This window comes from Pollicipes pollicipes, unplaced genomic scaffold, assembly GCF_011947565.3.
Source record: "Pollicipes pollicipes isolate AB1234 unplaced genomic scaffold, Ppol_2.1 Scaffold_6052;HRSCAF=7182_pilon_pilon_pilon, whole genome shotgun sequence".
In the NCBI taxonomy this organism is placed as follows: Eukaryota; Metazoa; Arthropoda; class Thecostraca; order Pollicipedomorpha; family Pollicipedidae; genus Pollicipes; species Pollicipes pollicipes.
Window position 1 is genome coordinate 16,200,919 of NW_023596805.1, and position 18,801 is coordinate 16,219,719.

The 18,801-nt window shown below is 58.1% G+C and overlaps 1 protein-coding gene and 2 non-coding genes across 3 annotated transcripts; 2 read left to right on the top strand and 1 right to left on the bottom strand.

Moving 5' to 3' along the window:
* Nucleotides 1–1,793: 1,793 nt before the first annotated feature.
* MCPH1 (Microcephalin) lies at nt 1,794–8,579 on the top strand. The gene is made up of 7 exons (XM_037227988.1): nt 1,794–1,799; nt 1,926–2,680; nt 3,764–3,851; nt 4,296–4,429; nt 6,870–6,959; nt 8,224–8,280; nt 8,576–8,579. The coding sequence occupies exons 1-7, from the start codon at nt 1,794–1,796 to the stop codon at nt 8,577–8,579; spliced, it is 1,134 nt and encodes a 377-aa protein (XP_037083883.1).
* Nucleotides 4,955–5,027, bottom strand: TRNAA-AGC (transfer RNA alanine (anticodon AGC)). The gene has a single exon. It is a non-coding gene; the product is annotated as a tRNA-Ala (tRNA).
* TRNAV-AAC (transfer RNA valine (anticodon AAC)) lies at nt 5,186–5,258 on the top strand. Its single transcript has one exon. It is a non-coding gene; the product is annotated as a tRNA-Val (tRNA).
* Nucleotides 8,580–18,801: the final 10,222 nt, after the last annotated feature.

Consider the following 18,801-nt stretch of genomic DNA (forward strand, 5'->3'; position numbering starts at 1 on the left):
TCCCTCCTCCTGTAACCTATGTTGTCAAGCTACATTCCTGCTTCTATCTATGTTTAAATTGACTGAAAATATATGTGTTTCAATCAGGTCTCTTATTGCTCCATCTAGCTTCTCCATATGTCCTCCTATTGCTCATCATCATTCATCTGGCTAATATTTAGTGTACTGAGTCTTTCTTTGAAGGATGTGTTTGGTTTCTTTGACCAGTTTGGTTGCTCCCCTCAGGACTTATTCAATGGTTCATAAATTCTGTCATACAGGGTCTGATTGCCTCAATCCAAGAGTCAACTTAAGGCCTCACATGGGTGGTATAGCACACTGAATTTAAACACCTCAACATTTACATGCAGCATTTAAATTTGTTTTCATCACTTGGTTCCTAAATAGTGTAGATTTGTTTGACATATTATCTTAAGAAACTAAGCATGCTAATCTGTCTTGAGGTAAGTTTTTAGTGATCAAGCTGAAATCTCAGGGACATATTTTCTTGTTATGGGAGGCAAAGGTTTCCCAAATCTTGTCAGCTGCCTACAACCTTATTAATATCATCATGAAGCTATATGTATTTTAGTGTGTCATATGGTAGCATATCAATAGTTGTGAGGCCTGCAAAGCACCTGATGGAATACAACAATTTATATTATTACAAGGTGTTGGCACCCTGTATACCTCTGTGGTTCTCATTAATTAGCCCATTGTTTAAAACAAATAGTGTAACTAAGTGAAATCACTCCATTAATTGCTGTGTGTACCTGCTTGTGAAGTCTCCTAGCTGGCTTCCTTTTACTTACAGTACCCTCTGTTACCCATAGGTGGCAGTAAGAGTCGCGATGCCTTCGCCTCCACGGCGCCGCTCTGTTCGGCTGCTCTTGTTCGACAACCCTAGCTTCTCTTCCACCATTGTCACAGGTCACGTGCCACGCGCTCGCGTGCGGCGCGATGCCTTCGGCCGCTATTTTGAGTCACCGGCCGCAGCGGCCAACACTGCACATTCTGTGGCTGTGAAAGAAGCTTCCGATGGGGAAGCGGGAGGTGCAGGCGTACAGTCACACGATAGCTTTGGATATGCCAGGGTTAGGCTGTCGCGATGCGATGACAGCACAGGAGTTTCTGCGGAGCGGGAGCGCCTAGTGGTGACTTCCAGTTCCGCGCACGTGCAAAACACACCGGTGACCTTCGTTGAGGATGTCGACGGCGCCGGCGCGCAGCGGAAACTGTTATCTGGGATCTCAGTGGTGGAACAAACGGAATGTGGCGACACGGCGGCGCGTTCCGCGGACGCCGGCGGGTCGACTGCTAAGACCCCCATCCGGTCAGCGTCGGCAGCACCGGTCCGGAGCAGCTTCAGCTCCAGCGACAGTGACGACGCTGTGTGCCAGACCCGTCAGTGTAGCATGCGGCGCAGCTCCAGCGAGATGAGTCTGATGTTGGAGCTGGAACCGGAAGGCTCGCCGTTCGGCCCGGCGGAGGCGCCGGGCGCGGCTCACGCAGAGATCTGGGCCAATCGGGCCAGCGCGCCGTCCGGGGTCGCGCGGGCGGCAGCCGCGGCCGCCGACGCCGTCATCTCGGCCAGGGGCGAGGGGTCGGCGCCGGCGGAAGCGGGCCGCGTCACACCCTCGACCGTGGACAGCGACGACGACATATCGTCGGAGCTGCGTGGACAGATCAGCGAAGTCATTACGCTGCTGCGGGGCAATTCGGACATTAGCGCCTCTGGTGCCGTGGTGCAAAACCAGGCTTCGCCTGCCGCGGACCGCGTGCTGGTACTTGGGGGAGTAGGATTGAAGGCGCGAATGGAGGCGAGCGGATCGGAGGACGAAATAAATGGTGTGGCATCACGTAGCCTATCACCGGCGCGCGTTGCGGCCGACGAGTCCGGCCCCGCGCACGTGCGCCACGTGGTGGGCCGGCGCGTGGTGTCCGAGCTGGCGGAGCTGGCTGCCTCTCCTGGCTCACCGCTGCTCCGCCGCACCGACGGCAGACGGCGCGCGGCCCGCGGCGCCTTCTCCGCGCCCAAGGTGCAGGGCCAGGTGGGCTCAAAGTCGCTGCCGACCCATGGTGTGGTTGGTGCGCCAAGGGGGCGGGATCAGACGAGTTCAGTGTCGCTGCTGGCCAATGGTGTGGTGGGTACGCCAAAGGGGCAGGACCAGGGGATTTCAAGGTCGCCGCTGGCCAATGGCGTGGCGGGGACGCCTCGAGGTCAGCCGGTGGCCCCGACCGGGACGTCGCAGTCGACGACTCCGGAGACCTGTGCCAGGACGCTGGGCTGGCTCCCGTGGTCGCCTCGCCACCGGCTCTGGAAGCAGCGTCGCTACGCCAAATCAGCTCCTGACGCGGAGGCTTCCGACGGCGAAGCCATCGCGTCGGCGGAACAGGTGCCGACTCGGAATACGGACTCTGGGGAGCCCGCAGCCACTACGGGCCGCAGGGAGCCGGCACTGGCCGCCGCCACACAGACTCCTCCCACCGCCCAAACAGTGCCGCCATTGGTCGCAGCGGGAGCATGTGATGCCAAGAGACATCTCACAGCGGCGGCTGGAGGTTGTGGTTCACCGGGCGGCGCCGGCGTCGCTGGCCGGGAGGAGGAGGATGAGGACATTGCGTGCACACAGCCTGTGACTGGTCTGGTGCTTGATGGCGTGGTGGCCTTCGTGGACGTCCGCTCCGGTGCCGACAATAGGTGAGGCTTGGGTAAACCACCCCTCCATCACGTAGGTATGCATATTAGGTACATATCCTTATTTGACATTAGCCTCCCATGTCCGACCATTGATGTGTGTTTCCTTGCTGCTTAGTGTGTTCCATTTCAGTTTTGTGATTTTTGATCACGTGACTGATTTCCAAATGACATTGGAGTGTTTAATTTCCGCCGTTCATAAAGTTGCATTGCTGTTATAGAGGTGTGTGTGTGTGTGTGTGTGTGTGTGTGTGTGTGTGTGTGTGTGTGTGTGTGTGTGTGTGTGTGTGTGTGTGTGTGTGTGTGTGTGTGCGTGCGTGCGTGCGTGCGTGCGTGCGTGCGTGCGTGCGTGCGTACGTATGTACGTATGTACGTGTGTCCGCGCGTGCGTGCGTGCGCGCGCGCGCGCGCGCGGCGCGTGTGTGTGTGTGTGTGTGTGTGTGTGTGTGTGCGTATGTGTGTGTGTGTACGTGCGTGTGTGTGTGTGCGTGTGTATGTGTGTGTGTGTGTGTGTGTGTGTGTGTGTGTGTGTGTGTGTGTGTGTGTGTGTGTGTGTGTGTGTGTGTGTGTGTGCGTGCGTGCGTGCGTGCGTGCGTGTATTGCCAAAAAAGAACGCACCGGAGTCTCCATGATCTGGGGCGATCACTCCCTTGTGAGTTGGACAGGTGATAATGTCTTAGATATCAAGCCACATTGAATGTCAGTTCTGCTGTCAGGTTTTCTCCGAGCGCGATGCCGTCTGGGTCCGTGTGTTGCTCCCTGTACAAGCTGTGAAATCCATCAAGGCTTTGCGTATACCGAGCCACTGCCACAAATGTCTCACCATCAATTGGTGGTCTGCTGTTTTGCACGTTTATATCACTGCAGCACTTGCCATCATAACACTGTTCAGTATATCATTCCTCCAAAATAAATGGTAGGCCCGCCGTGTCGCTGCTTCAGCTGTCACGCAGGACGGTACTAGTCCAGCATGGGCCCACCAGGCGGCTGTGTCAGCCGCGCTCCCGCCAGGCGGCGGCAGTGTGCCGGGCGGTGCGCCGGTCGGTGACCTCTCGCCGCTGCCTGACCTCGCCGCTGCGCCGTCAGGTCGGAGCCGGTGCGGGCGCAGCTGCGCACTCTGGGCGCCACCGTCACCGACCGCCTCACCAAACAGGTCACCCACGTGGTGTTCAAGGTGAGGCGTCGGCGGGGCGAGCCCATTGGTGCGTCTCTCAGCCCCTGTCCCCGGCAACAGCGGGCAACCGTCTGCCGTCTGTCCGACACTCGTCTGGCTGACACCCGCCTGACACCGTCTGCGGTCTGCCTGACACCCGTCTGCCGTCTGTCCGACACCCGTCTGGCTGACACCCGTTTGCCGTCTGCGTGACACCCGTCTGCCGTCTTTCCGACACCCATCTGCCGTCTTTCCGGCACCCGTCTGCCGTCTTTCCGACACCCGTCTGGCTGACACTCGTCTGGCTGACACCCGTCTGCCTGACACCGTCTGCGGTCTGCCTGACACCCGTCTGCCGTCTGTCCGACGCCCGTCTGGCTGACACCCGTTTGCCGTCTGCCTGGCACCAGTCTGCCGTTTGGCTGACACCCGTCTGGCTGACGGCGGTCCGTGCCGTGCCCGCAGGACGGCTCGAAGGCGACGTTTGACCGGGCTCGCCGGGACCGGCTGAGACTGGTGTCCGCCCTCTGGGTGGACGCCTGCAGACAGCGCTCCGAGCACGTGGACGAGGGCCTCTACCCGCCGGCGGCCGCCGACAGGTCAGCCTGTCCCATCCTGCCCACCTCCCCCCCCCCCCCACAAACGCAGACTGAGGAGGCCGTCACGTGGTCACTAAAGTGCCTTCCCCTTGCATGTGGCTGTTTCGGCGGGGTGTGGCTCATGATTGTGGGCTCCAACTGTAATTTTGTTCCGTGTGGCCTCTTTGAATGATACTTCATAATCCAGATTGAAACGAACTTTTGGGGAGGACGTGAAGCGACACTGCGTGGAGCATTCTTCACTAGACATTGTCTGGTGGCGTAACAATACGAAGCGGATAGGGTAATTTGCGCGAGTAGTAACCATGAGTCCAATGCTTCTGTCGTCTGTGTCGATCTGTGCTCGAGTGCTCAATTTGAACCCTCCGTAAATTTTGAAAAGCGGATAGGGTAATTTGTGCGCGTAGTAACCACGAGTCATTTGAAGCGGATAGGGCAACTTGTGCGCGTAGTAACCATGGGCTCAATGCTTCTCAATCTGTGCTCGAGTGCTTAATTTGAACCATCCGTAAATTTTGAAAATATTGGAGCTGCGGGGTATCGATCCCCGTACCTCTCACATGCTAAGCGAGCGCTCTACCACTTGAGCTACAGCCCCCGGTGGTCGGAAGGAATTGTTGGCTCAGGCGTCGCACGCGTCGGAACGTGACCCAGATTCGTCTCACGGAACCACACCCATGATTCTGTGCCCATCTGGCCCACTCATGGTCTTACCATCACTTTCTATTCGAGCGTGGGGCGGCGGTGTGGCAAGGTGTTTCCGTGGTGTAGTGGTTATCACATCCGCCTAACACGCGGAAGGTCCCCGGTTCGATCCCGGGCGGAAACACGCGTTTTCTGCTTCGTTTGCAGATGCCAGATGCACGATCGTTAGTGTCGTATGGAATATACGGGGGATAGGAGTGGACGTAGAAAATGATGGATTTCGAGTTGTGGCAGTCGTGGCAGTCGCTAAGCTTACAGGGTCTCGGTAGGATTTATGTATTTGAGTAGCGTGAGCGTGCTGCCCGTTTTGTGGTTAAAGGTGTGGCGAATTTGGAGATGGGGCAACATAATTTATTGCTGTATATTGTGATGTCTCATTTTGTTCAAGTGGGAGGGACCTCAGTTCCCGGTGTTCCGCATTTTAAGTTTTGTGTGCTCAAAGTAGCTGTCCTTAAATATGTCATGAGGCAAAGGTTAAATGTCACCAAGCATTCGTCCATACATATTACGAAAGCTCTCAACAACAGCTCTCAACTCTCAACAAAGCTCTCAACAACAACAAAGCAGTGCTCGTATTCGTGAGTGTACAGTTCTAAACGAAGCCAAGATTCAGATACCTAAGGAACGTACCCAAATGCCTAAGACAGGCAGAATGTGTCCAAATCTGTGCGCACCGCCAACAAAGCCTGTCATGGCCGCCGTATTATAGCCGGCCCCGCGCTCAGGCCCGCCCGAGCCACACATGGGACATGCTCCAGACCATGCCACATAGCTCCCTGCACTGTGACGTAGCACATCGACACGTTTCTCACTCTTTAGGTAGATGTCTGTGTGTTTTGATGTCAGAGCTCATTAGCTGAGACCAGGCGGGACTATGACGGACAGTGGCAGCACTGTACATCTCGGCTCGCAGCGGTCAGCCAGGACTGGCTATGACTGTCGAGCCTACGGCGGCAAGGACGCTGGGCGAGGGCAGCGGCGGCCGTGGCCGTGCAGCAGTGAGCACGGTGTGAGAATGGGCAGGGACACCTGCGGCAGGGATGTGTCCTGAGGAGGAGCTGGTGTCTGTCCGGCGGTGTGAGAATGGGCAGCGACACCTGCGGCAGGGATGTGTCCTGAGGAGGAGCTGGTGTCTGTCCGGCGGTGTGGGAATGGGCAGCGACACCTGCGCCAGAGGTGTGTCCTGAGGAGGAGCTGGTGTCTGTCCGGCGGTGTGAGAATGGGCAGCGACACCTGCGCCAGGGGTGTCCTGAGGAGGAGCTGGTGTCTGTCCGGCGTGTGGGAATGGGCAGCGACACCTGCGCCAGAGGTGTGTCCTGAGGAGGAGCTGGTGTCTGTCCGGCGGTGTGAGAATGGGCAGCGACACCTGCGCCAGGGGTGTGTCCTGAGGAGGAGCTGGTGTCTGTCCGGCGGTGTGGGAATGGGCAGCGACACCTGCGGCAGGGATGTGTCCTGAGGAGGAGCTGGTGTCTGTCCGGCGGTGTGGAATGGGCAGCGACACCTGCGCCGAGGTGTGTCCTGAGGAGGAGCTGGTGTCTGTCCGGCGGTGTGAGAATGGGCAGCGACACCTGCGCCAGGTGTGCCCTGAGCAGCCGGCGGTGTGGGAATGGGCAGCGACACCTGCGCCAGAGGTGTGTCCTGAGCAGCCGGCGTCTGTCCGGCGGTGTGCTGGCGCCACCGCAGCCGGCTTCGCTGGCGCCCCACCCGTCTAGCGCCGCCCCCGCTGCCGCTGCAGGTACGAGTCGCCGTTGTTCCCGGCCCGGCTGCGCAAGCTGCGTTCCATGCAGCCCCGCGACTTCGAGGAGGAGATGGCGGCGGCCGACCGGCGCTTCCAGCGGCGGCGGCGGCAGCGGCAGCGGCGCCGGCCGCCGGCCGCCAGCCCGCCCTGTCAGGTGCTGCTTCTGCTGCCCCCCCCCCCCCCCACCCTCCCCCTCAGGTGTGGGGCGAGCGTCTCGGGGTCTGCGGTGTCTTTGTTCACGTCGTGAGGATTGGCCCGCTTTAGTGCCCCCCCCCCCCCTCTCCCACTGCCGTTTTCTTTCACTCCTGCTGTTTTCACTGCTCTGTGGTAGCGTAAATGCTAACCTCCAACTCGCTGCAACAAGGTGTCTCAAGTAACGATGCATTGCGTTATTGGGCCCAAAGTACAGGTGGTGAAAGGTTCTGGTCACAGCAGCCGGCGGCCGATCTGTAGTCTGGGCCCCGCCTTGCACGCTTACCGACCCGTACGTGACCTATACATGACCTGTTGTGGTCGCTGTCTGACCTGTCTCATGTACATGACGTGCTGTGATCACTGTCTGACCTGTCTCCTGTACATGACCTGTTTGATTGCTCTCTGACCTGTCTCCTGTACATGACCTGTTGTGATCGCTGTCTGACCTGTCTCCTGTACATGACCTGTTGTGATCGCTGTCTGACCTGTCTCATGTACATGACCTGTTGTGATCGCTGTCTGACCTGTCTCCTGTACATGACCTGTTGTGATCACTGTCTGACCTGTCTCCTGTACATGACCTGTTGTGATCGCTGTCTGACCTGTCTCCTGTACATGACCTTTTGTGGTTGCTGTCTGGCCTGTCTCCTGTACATGACCTGTTGTGATCGCTGTCTGACCTGTCTCATGTACATGACCTGTTGTGATCACTGTCTGACCTGTCTCCTGTACATGACCTGTTTGATTGCTGTCTGACCTGTCTCCTTCTTCCTGTCAGGTATGATTGATCTGTGCCTGTCCCTGTGTTAGCTGCTCAGCATTTGTGTATGCATCGTTGTGGGCTGCGTTTGACCTGTGCGTAACCTTACGTGACCTGTGCGTGACCCCGTCTCACCGTCAGCTCTGTTTGACCTGTGGACGATCCTATGTTGGGTTCTCGGCACCCGCGCGCTATCCTCCCGTATGCCGCCTGGGACCCGATCCCCCGTGACCTATGCCTGACCGGGCGTGACCTGTACCTGACCCGGTGTGACCTGTGGATGACCCGGTGTGTGGGCTGCCCGTGACAGCAGCGGCCGGCGGGGGCATCGCCGGGCCGGTGGTGCCGGCGCCGCGGCGTGGAGGCGCTGCTGACGCCGCGCGCGCCCCGGCTCAGGTCAGAGAGCCACGAGTCCGACGATGACCTGCCCCTCAGCGTCCGGCTGTTCAACAGGTGAGGCGGCGGCAGCGGGCACGGCCACGGCCGCGGCCACGGCCACGGCCTGGCGCGCAGCGTGCCGTCATGGCGCGAGCTTGTGTAGATTACTGGTGCGGAAGGCTGCCCCCCCCCCCCCCGTACTTACTGGTGCGGAGGGCCGCCCCTCCAGGACTTACTGGTGCGGAGGGCTGCCCATCCAGGACTTGCTGGTGCGGAGGGCTGCCCGTCCAGTACTTACTGGTGCGGAGGGCTGTCCCTCCAGTAGTTACTGGTGCGGAGGGCTGCCCCTCTAGGACTTGTCTCGTTTCAGGTGAGACGTTATCCACCCAAAAACTAGGCAAAACTCAGCGGCTGGCAATAGGCTTGCCATGCTACATGACAGGACCGTCTGTCTGCGGGCTGCCGTTGGCCTGTGTACGCGCGTGCCCTGCCCCGCGGGCGCGTCTGTGAGCCGGGTGTGTGACGCTGCCTGTGCCGGCAGGTTCATGTCGCCGGCCGGCGGCTGGTCCACGTCAGCGGTGCGACGCCGGCCGCCGGGCCCCGCCTGCTCCTCCGCCCAGCGGGGTCCGGCCAAGGTGACGTACCGCCGCTGCCGCCGCCGCCGCTGCTGAGACGGGTCCATGTGAACCATGGCCGCATCGGATTGGAATGCTTGCTTGTCGCTTGGAGTGGTCACAGACGTTCGTTACTTCCAGGTTCTTAAATTAGGAAGCTGAAGAGCAGTTTCAGGGAACCGATTTGGGGAGCAATCTCGATAAGGAAACCATTTTGGCATCTGTGATTTAGGGCATGGCGTTGTGTCAGTATTGCTGACTGCGGTGCATTTGTTATGGGTTATTGACCGAAGAGGAGAGTGTTAAGCAAAATGAATGGTGTGCGATAAGTTGCGTGGCATTTGAAGCTGCCAGATTCGTAGTGCGGCATATATTCTGTCATTATTTCATAACCTTCGTCGTTTTACCTCCGACCTTCATGACCTTTGTCGTCGGTCGCTTTTTGCATAGGTTAGGTGCTAGTTCCAGATAGGGTTTGGGAGATTAAGAGCGAATGTTGTGCTAATTAGACTTATCAGTCATTACACTTAAAATCATGTTTACTAGTTGCGATCATGAATTCCACGGCTGCAGAAAGAAGAACACTTACCTGAATACTGACCTGATGTGACCTTGGCCGGCATCCTCTTCAGTGACGTCACTTTGTGCAGCACTGCACCGCTCCCAGCGGCTCTGCCATGGTTGTAATATGCTCATGTCGAGCTGGTCTGCGATTCGCGCAGGATCCCATCCACAGTATCAAAACAGCGCCTTAGCAGCTTGAGCGTTATCTTTACGAAGAGCGAGAAGCCAAGAGCCAAATCCGACGAGCATGACGCGTGGAGACAGACGGTGGTGCTGGTGCAGCGCACAGCCTGCGCGTGGTCAGCTGGCTGTAGGCGGGTACGTTGCCATGTTGGAGCCCCCACCTGCCGTCGCGCCTCGTGTCAGGTGGCTCGTGCCGAATAGTCTCACTCAGACGCCTCAGAACGGCGCAGCAGAGCTCGGCATCAGCGGTCTGACGTAGGAGACGCCTCAGAATGGCGCAGCAGAACTCGCCATCGGCGGACTGACGCAGGGGACGCCTCAGAATGGCGCAGCGGAGCTCGGCATCGGCAGCCTGACGTAGGAGACGCCTCAGAATGGTGCAGCGGAACTCGCCATCGGCGGACTGACGTAGGAGACGCCTCAGAATGGTGCAGCGGAACTCGCATCAGCGGCTCGACGCAGGAGACGCGTGAACGGCGCACTACCCCGCGAATGGAAAACAAAAACGACAAGCATGCTCTTGGTCGCGCGCCTGGCGTGCCTGTCTCGGGGAGGACCTCAAGGGCCTGGCGCTCCAGCACGCCGACGCGACTGTAAGGATGCGTTGGAAATGCCTGGGTATTTGAGCGGTGCCAACACAATGGCCGCTTCTATCCCACAGCTCGTCGGACTTAGCTCCCTACCGCTTCTTGCCCTTCTCCATGATAAAGTTTAAACGGCAATCCTTTAGGAAACTGGATGGAACTTCCCTTTTCGGGGTTGGGGAGGGGGACGAATCCATGGACCTTGCCTATCCCATTTCCCAATTTCGCAAAAACATTTCTCCACAGATTTGTGCTACCTCGCTCGGTGACTGGAACTTGGACCCTGTTGTGTGGTTAGTACATTTCGCATGGTCGATATTTCTAATATTTAAAGCAAAAGGCGTCTAAATGAAAGTGGAATTTCGGTTTGTAGATTGTGGACCTTTCGACTGATATTGGTGTGCTGGCATGGTGAAAATGGCATGCATACCTACGTTTACGAACTTTTCGGGTACGCCCCACACAAGACGCATGCACGGTTGATTCTGGGCGGTGTTATTTGCAGGGCACTGGAATTTTGTGCAGTATTTCAGCGATAACAAGTTGTAGGACAGCAAATGGGCGTTCGCGTCTTCGCTATGTTTCTTTAGACTTATCACAGCTTCAGAAAGTATGATATGAAATCGGAGGCGCCGTCCCTGACGCTCTCCGATTTACTATGTGACAGCTCACCATATATCGGCCCCACCCTCAGGTTCGTATCGCATGTTGAGTTCTGCACTTTATATACGCCTGTCTGAATAGTTCATACCGCGTGTAGGAAGTCTTAAGGCTGCCGAAAATTTCTCATCAACATGATGGGGCATCATTGGTGGCGCGTTCTTGTCACGACTCAGCCGTTTTCATTTCTAACTAATGTATATTTTTTAGCCATTTCCCCTCGTGGGTAGTCATTTAGCTGTTATGGGCGCAACATGACCACAGAAGTCGGCGCGCCATAAAACGCCAATCAACAACAATAACAACAACGCGACATGAAGTCACTTTTGTCATCCTGTTTTGGTTCAAAGACAGATATTTTGCCGGAGAAAAACCAGCTTCTGCTTGGCCACAACACTTCGCCGTCGTAGTGAGCGCCATACATAACTTCAGCTGGTGCCGCTCCGCGGCCGCCCCAGAAGGCGGCGGGAGCTCAGCGAGGCCGCCCCAGGAGGCTGCGGGGGCCCAGCGAGGCCGCCCCAGGAGGCGGCGGGAGCTCAGCGAGGCCGCCCCAGGAGGCTGCGGGAGCTCAGCGAGGCCGCCCCAGGAGGCTGCGGGAGCTCAGCGAGGCCGCCCCAGGAGGCTGCGGGAGCTCAGCGAGGCCGCCCCAGAAGGCGGCGGGAGCTCAGCGAGGCCGCCCCAGGAGGCGGCGGGAGCTCAGCGAGGCCGCCCCAGGAGGCGGCGGGAGCTCAGCGAGGCCGCCCCAGGAGGCGGCGGGGGCTCAGCGAGGCCGCCCCAGGAGGCTGCGGGGGCCCAGTGATTTTAAGTGACTGTTGGATTCCTCCCGGCAGTACCAGCCACTGGAGCTGAAGAGTACACTTCGCGGGGTGGTGTGCTGGCAGTGCTCCAAGACTAAGAAAAGAAATACTGATTATCTGGTCCATCTGCTTGTAATCAAATAGTGCCCTACAGACAGGGGCGGATCCAGAGCGGGGGGGGCGGGGGACTTGGGGCCATGCTCCAGCTCCAGCTCCAGCTCCAGCTCAACATCGGGGCTCCCTCATGAGATACAAAGCTCCACCCAGGCCAGGAGGTTTTGGGAAACGATGATCGTGAGCAATCGCTAAGATATATTATGATAATACTCACGTTTCAAGGTAATGCCTTGTCCGAATCTGTGCAGACTGCTTATGAGGACAAAACATGATAATCAGTCGCAGATCCTGACACCGGGCCACCCACCACCGAATTAATTACCACGTGAATTTTACGTAGCGTCATGCCGTGACTTTAATTTCTGTTGTTTGGCGGTAAGCAGTGAGTCTTTTCTAATGGCACTTTGGCTTTAGAAGACATCGTTGACCTGAATGATCTGATCTGATCTGATCTGATCACTTCGTTGCAAGGCTATGTGAACAAAACTAGAACATACCATCGACATACCACGTGGTCTAGTGATGCACTTCTTCAAACTTTCACCAATGTACTCGCTAAACTTTTCACGCTGCTTGCTCAGCCAATCACATACGTTCATTTCCAGTGGCATTATTGGTACCGATAAATGTCGGGAGTCATCCTGGTCGCCCCACTTCAGGGTTGCCAGGGGCCTGACTGTTGGTATTGGCCGGGGACGTCTTCTTCAGGGTTGCCAGGGGCCTGACTGTTGGCATTGGCCGGGGACGTCTTCTTCAGGGTTGCCAGGGGCCTGACTGTTGGCATTGGCTGGGGACGTCCTCTCCAGCGTGCCAGTTGGAAGCTAGATGAGCGTACATTCCCAGCCCGAAGTCGTGTTGGGGGCAGGGGGTGTAAGTCGCGTGACATACATCCCCGCCAGCGCTGTCGCGGTCGCTACGATGAATGTTTCACTTGAATGTCGGTGAGTTTTGGGGTTTTATTATTATTTTGTACGTGCTTTATAAATATTTTTCATAACCTTAAACCTATGCAGACAAATTACGTTAAACATGTTAGCAGTGTAATCTATACACAACCTTGTGTGCCTAGTGCTGATGATGGGACTGAGACGGCCATAACAGAAGCCCCTGAACTGTGTGATGGTGTGAGTACCAAATTATGTCCTAAAGAAAATGATGCAGAGTTCCAAGATCAAATGGACCACTCACCCAAATGTACCAGAAATTTCACCATTGTACCACATATAAGTAAACCATAGGCTAAGTCTCCTGAAATTTCCTACATCATCTGATGACTTTGCACTGATCAGAGACAAGAAATACTGGACATTTCAGATCGCGGGAAGTCTCCTCATTTGGTAACACTGTGTACGAACACAAACAACGTCCAGCCCCAAGAGAGGAGACATTTTGTGTGACACTGCCGCTTGCACTGGACATTGGGAGCATTGGGGGACTCGAGCCCCCACATTTGGGGAAGTTTGGGGCGAGGGTTACAGCGCTGCATGGAAAGAAACGAATAAGTGTGCTTTTGAGCCATCTCGGCTCACCAATCCCGGAAAACTCCGCCCTCCGGGCTTCGACCAAAGGACCCGTGTCTTGTACTCAAGGTCGGTTTGAGAGGGGCGATACTGGTCGGTCCCGGCCCATTACTGGCCAATGTCACGCTTTTGACCACCGATCAGACACTGACACGACACTGGGCGCTATATGACCACGCGGTGGACGCGCCCGAAAACCCCAATTCGGAGCGAGTGGGGTGAGTTGTATCATGTCCCGAAAGTATCAGGGTGATTTGCTTAAAGTATGCGACGGCTTCTGGTCTTGAGTCACCCGGCTGACGCACAGCAGCGCCCTGTATATTCCAGTGTACCTCCGACCGCATACGTGCACGCGTCTTCTGGTCTTGAGTCACCCGGCTGACGCACAGCAGCGCCCTGTATATTCCAGTGTACCTCCGACCGCATACGTGCACGCGTCTTCTGGTCTTGAGTCACCCGGCTGACGCACAGCAGCGCCCTGTATATTCCAGTGTACCTCCGACCGCATACGTGCACGCGTCTTGGGGCGAGGACGACAAATAGCTTTTTGCGTATCGTTGAGAACGCGATGGGCAGAAAGGTGCATTTAATGTCCTACGGCATAACCAGGCTAGCCTGAGTGCTATGCTGAGTTTTGGGAAGTACATGTGTCGCAGGTACTGCAGTACATTTCGCGTTTGCTTTCCAAGGATTTCGGGTGGCGGAAACTTTCTTCCAAGATGTCAGGTGGTAATGTTGTATCAGCTGGGTATCGAACGGGTATCAGTGATGCAATGCACCGACAATGATGCCATGGACTGATGAGCTGTCATGACTGACTGGCACGATGGCCACAACTTACTGTCGTCCAGACAATAAGTCGCTTTTTGACAGTACCTATGAAGATTCATAATGCCCACCTGAGCAACCGCAACAATGGTGGTAGTAGTGTTAAACACTGACAGTAGACGACCCTTCTCTTGTTTACATATCGGTACTACATACGGGTCGCTTGTGATGCAGTCCACTCTATTCAGTAAATAAATACAAACTTCTTCCACCATGCGATACTGTGTACTCTAGAGGACGGGCCAGGCGGTGTCGCGCGAAAGGGTTTCATTCAGAGACCATTTACCCTACCCCCCCCCCAAAAAAAAAACGAAAAAATAACAAAGTCGTGGTCCCCAAACGCTTACCGCTACACAATGCATCTGGAGGTTGCTGCCGCCTGCAGATATAAGCATCTTAGGCTATCTACAGCAGTTATGGTATGAGGAAGCTCAGAGAAAAAGTGATCCAGCTCTTCCTTCTCTCATCTTCTGCTACAACACAAGGCACGGTGCCCCATACCTAAACCCAGGAGCCCAGGGTTTTGTTCATGATTGTAGGGGGGGGGGAGTGGTCCAGGCACTCTTGTTTCTTTCTTTCCACGTGTAGCTGCAAGCCTAGTGCTTAATTTTCCCGGATTTGGGGCTCGAGCCTCCAAAACCACGAGCCCCCCCCCCCCCATAACGCAGGACCCGCGCGTATGCCCCAAACCGAGATAAACGGGAACAATGAGTTCACGCTGGCATGCAGCCCTGTTATGGTCATGAGCATCCACCCTAAATGTCGCGTTTTTTTAAATACTTTGGTCTCAGTTTCCAACACAGTAAATGGACCGATAGCCGACCATTGTCCAGGCAATGTCATGCGTGAATAAATGCGCAGGGCTTAACACCAGTGAAGTTCCACCTTCTTTGTTCTTATGCCAACGCGTTGGGCAAACCTATTTCATCTGGCGTCGAAGGCGTCTGCCCCCTCATGCCTCAGCGTCTGAGCCCCATACCTTAGTTCTTGACACCGTCTACACATGAGTGTACCAACTTTGGGGAAAACGTTGGCTCAATCCGGGGACAAACCGTTTGTTGGCTAATTTTGTGGGTTGGCTTCCTAATTTTTCACGGCTTAGCCCTTATTCCCATTCACATTGCGAAACAACGCCCCTTCACCTACATAATGAGACGGAAAACTAACTTCTCTTATGGCCTTGCTCATCCAACGTGGCACAAGACATCTCCGATCAGTAAGATGCCCAGTTTGACGTTGACGACAGTGCCTGTCCTGAACCGAACCCCAAACGAATCCCCAACAAGTTGGTGCTTGCCGCCTTTGTCTCCGCCCGTGACACAATGAGGCACAATACTGACGATTCAGGCGCCAGTGCGGGGTGCCCGCCTCCCATGCGTGTCCTCACAGCACATACAGGGCTCGAAATGCACCAGAACTACTGCAGTGGGGAGAGCAGGCCTGCGTCAAAGAAATTAAACCCACGACAGGAATGGAGAGGACGTTCCGCAAATTTATCCGCATTCAACCAAAACACTATGTCGCTGAGCCTGGTTTTCCTAACCAACTCGTGGCAACTCAAAACCTAAAACGTCTGGTTATGCACACATTTACCTTGCCGGCTGCCGCAGCATGGCTTACGAACGCCGCCTTGTTGTGTAACATGGATGCGGTGATCACGGGTTTGGGTGACCACTGGGCTGGCAGTCACAGCATCACACACTCGTGTGTCATGGCACGCGGCGGTGCGCTTCGCATTGTTTGAAACGCGGGCTGTCCTGCGCCATGCTCCGTTTTCCGACACCTCTTTTGACTCGCCTTCGTTTTTCAGCTGACGCCGGCAGACTCAGCGTCTCCGGACCTCCCAGGAGCCGACCAGCGACGAGAGCAGCCGCGGGGCCCCGCCCAGCCGACGGGCGACGGCCAATCAGCGACGCTGAAGAGGAAGCGCTGTCCGTCGGCTTCGGACCGGCGGCGTGACGTCAGAGTCTGCTGTGACGTCACGCCACCTGAGCGGCGGCCGGCGGCGGCGCAGGGCGGCTCCGGCGGCGGGCGGAGGCCGAGGGCGAAGTCGGCTGACCGGCAGTCAGGCCCAGCGGCGGGAGGCAGACCGGAGCGACGACCAGAGCCGGAGCCGGCGAGGCGGCCGGAGTCGGGCGGCGGACCGGAGCCAGAGCTGGCCCACCGCCGCCGCCGGCGCCGTCTGCTGACGCCGCCGCACTCGCGGCCGCTGACGGAGGAGCTGGTGCAGCCGCGCACCCCGACCGAGCCGCGGCCGCCCGTGGCCGTGGTGCACCCGGCCGTGCGGCCGCCGCGCCGGCCGGGCCGCGCGGCGCCGCGCGGCGGTACGCTGGCCAGGCTAGCCCCGCCGCGCCGCAGCTCCCTCGAGTTCATGAAGGCGGCGGCGGCGGCGGCGGAGCGGCGGCCACGGGCGGTGGTGGTGCTGACCAACCTGCGCTCGGTAGAGCGGGACACATTGCTGCCCGTGCTGAGGAAGCTCGGCGGCGTGCTCGTCCGGGAGAAGGTGAGCAGCCGGCGCTGAGGCACGCCGGCGGCCGGGCTGACTTCGGCTGTGTCTTTAATCGTGAGGTTTTAATGCGTGACGCTCGATCAGGCACGCATGCCACATCATTCTCCATCGTAGCGCGTGATAATGAAGCGAACCGTAGCCGCCATCTCCCGGTACCGTCTTAGCAAAGCAGAGCTACATAAACCATTGAAAGAATTGTGTCCTCACGTCAGTTGTAGCCCGGCGTCAGCGTCATTTTGAGCGTGTCATGTCGTGTCTCGGACAGTCCCAATCCCGCTGACGCCGTGTCGCTCCGAGACTATAGCGCCGCGTGCCACACGGCCCCGACCCCACGCAGGAACCGCACGGTCTGAACCCGTGGCTGTGCCTCTGTCGCTTGCTGGCAGCCCGTGAGCCTGGGCAGCGCGTGACTGCTGCCCGGCCCGGCAGGTGACGTCATCCACGACACACGTGATCAGTGGCCAGGCGCGGCGCACGGTGTCGGTGCTGGGCGCGCTGGCGGCCGGTGCCTGGCTGCTGCCGCCGGCCTGGGCATTCGGTTCGCTGGTGGCTGACCGCTGGCTGCCCGAGGCGCGCTTCGAGCAGGCACTGGAATGGCCGGCTGGCCGGCGGCGGCGGCTGCTGCGGCGACCGCCGTCGCTGGCTCCGCCGGCCGCCGCCAACCAGACGGACCTGACCGGCTGCGAGTCGGCCGACGAGGCGCCACCAGCGGCGGCGGCGGCGGCGGCGGCGGAGCTGGGGCTATTCGCCACCGTTGGGCCTGTGTTCGTGACGCCGGAGACGCGGCCGGAGCCGGCGGCGCTGGCGGCGCTGCTGCGGCTGGCCGGGGCCAGGTGGCGTCGGTGGCGCGCGGCGCCGCCCTCGCCGTCGGTCGGCCCTGCAGAGGCGTGGAGACGGTGTCTGAGCAGTGGCTGATGGACAGTCTGCAGATGGGCGAACTGCTGCCGCGTCAGCCGTACCTGCAGCCTTGGCTGCCCGGCGGCAGGCGATCGGCGGGAGCCGAGACGGCACCGGCGCCGGGCGCCTGAGCCGGCGGCGGCGGAAGGGAGGAGGGGAAGACTGCCCGCCACCCCTGCCCCGTGGCGGAGGGGGACGACAGTGACAGAGAGGTGCGAAGTGCAGGGGAGGCGTGAGGCGCGCGGTTTGACTCAGAGCTGTTGTGATGCGTTGGATCCGGTCCGGCTTTCGAGTGGTGGAAAGCGGGTGACATCAGATGGTGGAAAGCGGGTGACATCAGATGGTGGGAAGCGGGTGACATCAGATGGCGGAAAGCGGGTGACATATGGTGGAAGGCGGGTGACATCGGATGGTGGAAAGCATGCGAAAGCGAGTGTCAGGAGTGTCGTCGCATAGAATGGTCACAGCTGCAGGGATTGTCGTGTAATGGGACGCGCGGTGTCTGTGTGACTAGGTGAGGCGGCGATCACCCGCTCAGTGGTTCAATCTGTGGCGATGGTGGAACCTTCTAAAGCCGCGCCAGGGATCTCATGACGTCATTGCAGGTGCGGTGCCCGCATCGCCGGTCAGCACCGCCGGGACTCGCGCCGGCCACCTAACGGCGCCGCGCCGCCGCTGACTGGCGACCACCGCTGGTCGCTGGCCGCCCTCAGGACTGGTGCTGTGGAGCCGCTCCCGGGGCGGCGGCGTGTGGCGTCACTGGAGCCCCGGGTGGTCTGCAGCTCAGAGCGGCCGGCTCCCTGTAACCACTAGCGTTAGTCCGCAGTCTACTCTTGGGGCCGCCTGCGACCGGTGCTGTAAGCGTCCCGTCACTGCAGCAGCGGGGAGGGAGCAGGTGGGTGCTGAGTTGTCTGCTACGTCACTCAAGAGTCCGTCAAAACCGAGCGAGCGTGCAGGTCTCGGTCCGCTGGGGTCGTGCCTGCCGTCGTGCCTGGCATGTTGACGTTTGTGTGTGAACGTGCCATGGAACGTGCGACATGAGAAGATGGTGTGGTGCGATGACATGACAATACCTATCGTTTACATTGCATGTAATGCACACATTTGTACATGTGTAGCCACGTTTTGGGCTGTTAATATCTGGGTGCGGCGTTGGTGACGTTGGGCTCGCACCGCGTCTGTGAACTTCTGCATGCTTGATCGGCCCCTCAGTGTCGAACAAGTGCATTTACAGCCTTGGCTCTGTCGCGTGTTGGTCTGGTGCGAACATGTAAAAATCGTGTACCAGTGACGCGGCCGACGCGCCGAGTGTGTACTGAGGCG